Source organism: Eutrema salsugineum, unplaced genomic scaffold (genome assembly GCF_000478725.1).
Source record: "Eutrema salsugineum unplaced genomic scaffold, Eutsalg1_0 scaffold_9, whole genome shotgun sequence".
Lineage (NCBI taxonomy): Eukaryota > Viridiplantae > Streptophyta > Magnoliopsida > Brassicales > Brassicaceae > Eutrema > Eutrema salsugineum.
Window position 1 is genome coordinate 2,800,290 of NW_006256342.1, and position 7,264 is coordinate 2,807,553.

Sequence of the window (7,264 nt, forward strand, 5' to 3'; positions counted from 1 at the left end):
AGAGACTTTTCCGTTAGTTCTCTTGCTTCTATACCGCTTTATAGTTTTATTTCAGGTAACCATCTCAAGAACTTCAGTCACAATATATGATTATGAATCAGAAGAGCAAAAGAAAGACCAGAGAGAAACACTTAACACAGTTAAAGAGTTAGAGTACGAAGAGTAATTACTAGTGTATATATCTAGTCTTTCTTCAACAGCCTTAGCTACTGGTCCGTGAAAAGCGTTCTTCGCCTTCCTGACTTTGCTTGCAGACGGCCAGTCTCCGCATGTACGATCTCATTCACCAGATCCTTGAAGATAAGCCTCTCCACATCCAGCACCAATCCTGAGATTTCTCCATTGAAGTCCACCCAATTCCCAGACCGAACCATTACATCTTCTGCAAGTATACTTTTCAAGAAGTCGTCTTCTTCCTCCAACAAGAAGTTTTCTGATCTCTTTGTGGCTTGCTTTTGCAGTGTTTCTATCTCTGAACACAGTTCTTTCAGTAGCTGTTGCGCACTCATGGCTTTCTTAGTCATCTTAGTTGATGACTTCATCAATGGATTCATCGTGGCTTCAACCGAAGCTAGTTTCTCCACAAGAATTTCATTAACGGTGGTGTCAAACACAAGTTTGCGGTTGAGCTTCTCCTTGTTCAAAACCTTGCTTTCTTCTTTGTGTAACAGATGCGTAGTGCTGCTTCCCTTTGTCTTGAATGGTTTTTACCTGCAACAAGACTTGTCATACAAAAAACGTCAGTGCATATTTCAAATCTCTGCTCATGCTTGATCCTTTTAGTATGAACTACAAGGCAAGTACTCAGAAAAAAATTTAGTTTGCAACGAAACACAGATACGATGCCTACATGGGTGGAAACCTCAAATTATTGTATGGATTGGATCTCTCGAAAAATGAGCTGAGCGGTGAGATTCCAGTTAAGTTTGGACATCTTCTGGAACTAAGAGCTTTCAACCTCTCTCACAACAAGTTATCAGGAGTGATACCAGAAACCTTTTAAGGTATGAAGAATGTGGAAAGGCTTGATCTTTCTTTCAACAGATTACATGGCCGGATTCCAACACAATTAACAGAGCGAGCAGCCTCTCGGTCATCAAGGTCTCGTACAACAACTTATCAGGAGTCATTCCACAGGGAAAACAGTTTAACACCTTCGATACACAAAGCTTCGAAGGTAATCAACTTCTCTGTGGACAACCAACAAGCAGAAGCTGCAACATTTATGCTACCTTTCAAGAGCCAGATGATGAAGTGGAAGCTGATGAATCCGCAATGGACATGGAATCTCTCTACTGGAGTTTCGCTGCAGCGTATGTGACAATACTTGTTGGAATACTCGCATTGCTCTCATTAGATTCTCCTTGGAGAAGATTGTGGTTCTACATCGTTGATGCTTTTATCTACAAGTTGAGGGATATGTGTTCGGTGTGGTAAAACTACTGTTAGTGTCAAGTCCATTAATGTGCTACTTTCGTTCATGTCCTCATTTGTTGATGTTTGTCATCATATCCTCCTCCTCTGTTACTCATAACCAGAACAAGACATTTGTTATGTTCCTATGTGTTGTCTGTCTTTAATTAAATGTAATGTCTCAAAGGCTCAAGCATATCTTAGAGCTTTGTATGCCTTAATTTTCAGCTTTGTATGATTCTTATATTCGTTGGACTTCCTTTCAGAACTTGGAGATTTAAAAAAATTGGAACTGCTTGACCTGAGTAGTAACAGATTTAACGGCTGCTATGGAGGATTAGTGTCTCGTCAAAATGGCGTCACTGAAACGGCGGCGTTCTCTCATTCTGGCTTTTACATCCTTTTTTTTTTTTTTTTTTTTTTTTTTTTCATTCTTTATTCCGCAAACCTTTAAAAGGCGACTTTTCAAAAAATTACAAGGAGAATTCCCACGCGGAATAAAGAACCTTACATACCCAAGGAATAAAAAACAAGACTTGAAACTCGCATGAAACAAGAACATAGCATGATGACCAGGCGAAAGAAACATAGATAAGATTGAGATGGGAGTTAAGACTGAAAAAATCTGAACCACGTTTGAAGAAACGATTCCGAAGATGACGAAGTACCCTGAGGGAGAATCCGGGGATAGGAGATAGCTTGTCTATCAAGACCAGCTAGCTTGGCTCTAAGCAACAACTGGAGGTCTTTAACGAGGGTACCAGTGGCTTTGGAGACAGCATTATGAAGTCTACTGTTGCGTTCCTTCCAAATAAGATAAACCGCTGCTTGAAAAACCAGAGAGGAAATGTTCTTCAACTTCCGAAGCTGAAAAGGAGATCTAACCCAAGCGACAATACTATCAAGAGAGTAATGAGGGGTGAAACCATAATGGGAAAAAATGGAGTTCCAAAACTCTTTGGAAAAAGGGCAATTGAAGAAAAGGTGCTCTCTAGATTCAGCAGCAGAACCACACAACAAACATTCCGGAGGAACCAACAGTCCCCAACTCCGCAATCGATCTCGCGTTGGAAGCCTATTGCGAAGAATAACCCAAAGTAAGAAAGAATGCTTAGGTATTCTTACCTTAGGCCAAACCGACTTAAACCAAGAAACCGTCGGTGGGGAAGGGTGCAGAAACTTCCACGTTTTCGAAGTAGAAAATATCCCTGGAGGGCTGTCAAGAGAATTGCGCCACAAGAAGAAGTCAGGTTCCAGGGACAGCTCACTGGGAAGATCGGGAGGAAGGCAGGCTCTAAGCAGAGAAAGAATAGGATGACGCCTGCCTGAGATGTTCCAGACACCAAAACGACAAGCTTCAACAACCGTAGACATTAAAGGAAGACCCGTAACACGAGGTCCATTATCACCTGTAAGAGCAGTAAGAGGACCCAAGCTAGTCCAATCATCATGCCAAAATAAAGCCGTGGAACCGGAACGAACATGACATGCTAGAAAAGGTCGAGCTATAATGCGAAGCTTCATGAGCCGTTTCCAAATCCAACTGCCCGATCTCTGAAAGTCAGTGGTCCAAAACAACCTCCCTCTAATAATATTCTGCTTAGTCCACGCAACCCATAACGAACCCGTAGAAGCAAACAAGAGCCAAATGAGTTTCAAACCGAAAACCTGATTAGAATCCTGGATATTTCTCAAACCCAGACCGCCTGATTCCTTAGGAGAACAGACCGAACTCCAAGCAACCTTGGCACTACGCGCAGAGTTAGGAGCTCCACTCCAAAGAAAGGCGCTGCAAATCTTATCAAGAGTATCCAAGCAACTCTTGGGAAGAGGAAACACCGAAGCCCAGAAATTGATAATGCTATGTAGAACAGATTTAACCAACTCCAATCTTCCAGCAAAAGATAATTGCCTCACAGTCCAAGAGGAAATGCGGGAGAGGATTTTATCAATCAAAGGCTGATAATCCTGAGGCCTCAACTTGTGAGGCATCAACGGTAATCCGAGGTATCTGACCGGCAATGCACCTTGAACAAGTCCGAAACGAGAAGCAAGAGACAGAGAGAGTGCCTGATTATTTCCGTCAAGGAATAGACATGACTTGGTAAGATTTAGGGCCAATCCAGACGTTCTCTGAAAAGAAGATAAAATATCCAGAATTCCAACAGGAGAAGATTCAGCCCCATCAAAAAATATAAGCACATCGTCAGCAAAGCTAAGATGAGTAACAAGAGGGTCGCGGCACATCGGATGAGGAGCAAAGAGATTTTCTCTAACAGCTTTATCGAGAAGCTTGGAGAGAATATCCATGACTAAGACGAATAAAGATGAGGAAATAGGGTCACCTTGACGGAGCCCTTTCCTGCCGGGAAAGAAGCCAACAAGCTCACCGTTCACCGCGATGGAATAATGAGGAGATGAAACACAGGCTTTAATCCAAGAGATAAATCGAGGAGGGAGCTGAAAGGCGATGAGAATATTCGAAATGAAGCTCCAATCCACATTATCGTAAGCTTTGGATATGTCAATCTGCAAACACCCTCTAGTTGTATTTCCATCCTTATGGAAGTCAGAAACCAACTCAGAAGCCAAAAGAACATTCTCACAGAGGAGCCGCCCTTTAACAAAACCAACTTGGTTCCTCTGAACTGCAAGGGGAGTAAAAAGCTTCAAGCGATCAGCGAGAATACGAGATATGACCTTGTAGACCGTGTTACAAAGCGAGATAGGTCTGTACTCGGATAACCGCTCAGCTCCAGTAAATTTTGGAATTAGAGAGATAACTGTAGCGTTAACTTGACAGATCAAAGAAGAAGTGATGAAAAAGTCTTGAACTGCGCGGGTTAGATCTCCCCCAACTAAGTCCCAAGAAGAAGTGAAAAATTCCACCGAAAACCCATCAGGCCCGGGAGCCTTGTTCCTTGGCAAGGAAAAAACCGCATTCTTGATATCCTCCGACGAGGGCATTCTGTCTAGCTGAGGATACAAGTGGTCGTCACACCTGAAAGAATGTAAGTCTTGAATTTGAGGAACAGAGAGTGGTTGAACCTCTGGATTAGGAGATTCAAGCAAAGCTGAATAAAAATCCAGAACGTGATTCTTAAGCATTTGCGGATCAGAAATCTTGACACCATCAGAATTCCTTAGGTAATGAATGGAGTTTCGAAGGAGGTTAGCTTTAACAGACTTATGAAACACACGAGTGTTAGCATCTCCTTCAGATAGCCACTTAATTCGTGACTTTTGCCTGAAAAAATTTTCCTCCGCCGCTGCTAGAAAGAGCCAAGAATCCCTCAATCGACGTTCCTCAACAAACAAGTCCTGAGTTGGAGACCGAAGAAGATCACGCTGAACAGATTCCAACAGCTCGAAAGCCTCTTTAGTCCTCATCTGAATATTGCTAAAGCTCAAACGATTCAACTCCTTACAGCACTGTTTAGCGGCTCTGAGCTTCTGATAAAGACTAAACATATGACTCGCAGGAGTAGAGAACCCGTTCCAAGCCTCCTCCAACACTCTACCATAATCTGGGTGAGAGGTGAAGAAGGGGAAGAAAGTGAACCGTGATTTTCTTCTGGATCCTTCGTTTGATAATGATACCAAACAAGGAGAATGATCGGAACTACCAGGAGCGTCAAACAACGCAAGAGAATCAGGGTAAGAACCTTGCCAAGCTTCATTAATAACCACACGATCAAGTTTTCGAGACTTAGGATTATGAGGACATTTATTACTCCAGGTAAAGAAGCAGCCCCGCATAGCCATATCAAAGAGAGAACTAGATGATAAACACTCCTGGAACTCTGCAATACCTTGAACCGGCAAGACACTAGGAGATAGAGAATATGCTTCCGCCATAGATAAGACTTGGTTAAAGTCACCTAATAAGAGCCACGGAGAATGGTTTAGCAGAGGAGAAGACGCTAATTCCTTGATCAAAATCCATAGAGGGATGCGATCCTCTCTTCTGTTAGGAGCATAGATAAAAGCCACAGAGAAAGACTGGTTGGAGGCAGGATTTAGAACACCACAGAGCATAAGATTAGGGGATTTCAGAAAAGTAATAACAGAGAGAAGGGGATTCCATAGAACAACAATACGCCCGTTCTCTGCATCCTCAGAATGATTAGAGTCAAAACGCCACCCTGGGAAGTGCCTGGTCATCAAATCATCAATGTTTGCTTGTTTCACGCGAGTTTCCAAAAAACCACCGATCATAGGTTGGTTAGCGATGAGCCACCGCTTTACAGCTAAAAGTCTTGAATTGCCATTAAGGCCTCTTACGTTCCAACAAAAACACTTCATATAGAAGTCAAAAAAGGGGGAGTGCATCACACTCAGAGGGCCAAAATGTGAGCAGATCGCTTGCGCGAGTGCCCACTTAAAGAAGGACCAGGAACAGACGAAGCTGATCTGGAAGAAGCCAAAGAAACCGGACGATCGATATTAGAACCAGGGGAAGAGGAGGAGAGCAGCAGAGACTTCTGACGAAGGTTTTTCCTTGCTTTCCTTCTAGCAGCAGCTGTAATCAACGGAGGGGCAACCACTTCCAGATTAGCAATTCTCTTCCGGATAATAGCTTGGGCTGATTGAATGAGCTCCTCTTCCGCAGCGAACTGAGAGTTGGTAACCGAAGCAGCAGGAGGACGCTCTTCAGTATTAGCCGAGGAGAGACGAGGAACTGAGGAGCGACGAACCACCTTAGTCCATACCCCAGAGATATTAGCATCAGAGCCGCTATGATTTTCAAAAGAAGCGGGGACAGCCCGAGGAGAAGATGGTAAACTCTTGGAAATTCGAATCTTATGAGGAGACGAAGGACGACTAGCAAAGGAACCCTGACAAACTTGCACATCAGCGACTGAAGAGGAAGACCCTTCAGGGGAGGTAGCCGGAGAAAAATCATTTGAAGGAGATTGATTTGAGTTATTCGGGCAAACGGCAGCTTTAACAACAGGAACTGGGCATCGCATCTGGAAGTGACCAAATTCACCACAAGCAGCACATTTGGGAGGGAGTTGAAGGAATTCCACTGAGACAAGAACAGTATTCTGCATCTTATCAGAAACACGCACAAACGGAGGAGGAGTTTTAGCAAGTTCAACCACGATCTTAAGCTTAACAACTCCATTTGAATATGGTCGAATATTCGGAAACTCTGAATGAACTGGGAAGCCAACTCCAGAAGCGATGGTGCTAAAACCTTGAGAAGACCATAATTCCTGAGGAACATTGCGAAAGAGAACCCACACCGGAGCAAAATCCAGCTTCGAAGAGCCCAAAGTAGCAGAGGAAGACCATTCGGACAACGAAAAAGAACAGTTACGGGAGTGCCAAAAGCCGATATCGAGAGCCCATTTCCGCGTGGCCTCACACGGAATGAGAATGAGAAAAATACCAGGGGAGTGATACTTAATAGAGATTCTGCCCTGTTTACCCCAGATTGGGTTCAGATCCGAGAAGATCTTAGCAATGGAGGGAGGAGAACCATGAAATTGAGCAACAAGATGATTTTTCCAAAGCTGAGATGATTTAAGAATAACTGAATCTGGAGCTTTCATCTGGGGAATTCCATCTTCAGAAACAACTGGAGAGCCGACCTTAGAGAGAGTCAAAAAAGTCGATTTGAATTTGGAAGCCCAAGAAGGAAGAGAGTCCTTTGACGAAGCAAGAGGTGGAATATTGGGAGATGAGAGCCTTGGAGAAAGAGGGGCAGAGCAAGAAGGAAGAACCGACAGATCCGCCGCCGGAGCCGAAGGACGATCCAAGGGAAGGGGATCAGGGGAAAGAGGACCGGAAGAGCCAACGGGAGAGGAGGAAGGTGGATCCGGCCAAGGAAGGAGGAAAAGCA

At 43.8% G+C, this 7,264-nt stretch overlaps 1 protein-coding gene across 1 annotated transcript; it reads right to left on the reverse strand.

Moving 5' to 3' along the window:
- Nucleotides 1-119: 119 nt before the first annotated feature.
- Nucleotides 120-1,130, reverse strand: LOC112082229 (protein LONGIFOLIA 1-like). The gene is made up of 2 exons (XM_024149723.1): nt 1,050-1,130; nt 120-695 (listed from the first exon to the last, which is right to left on the reverse strand). Exons 1-2 carry the CDS (start codon nt 1,128-1,130, stop codon nt 207-209), a joined length of 570 nt encoding a protein of 189 aa, XP_024005491.1. The 3' UTR covers nt 120-206.
- Nucleotides 1,131-7,264: the final 6,134 nt, after the last annotated feature.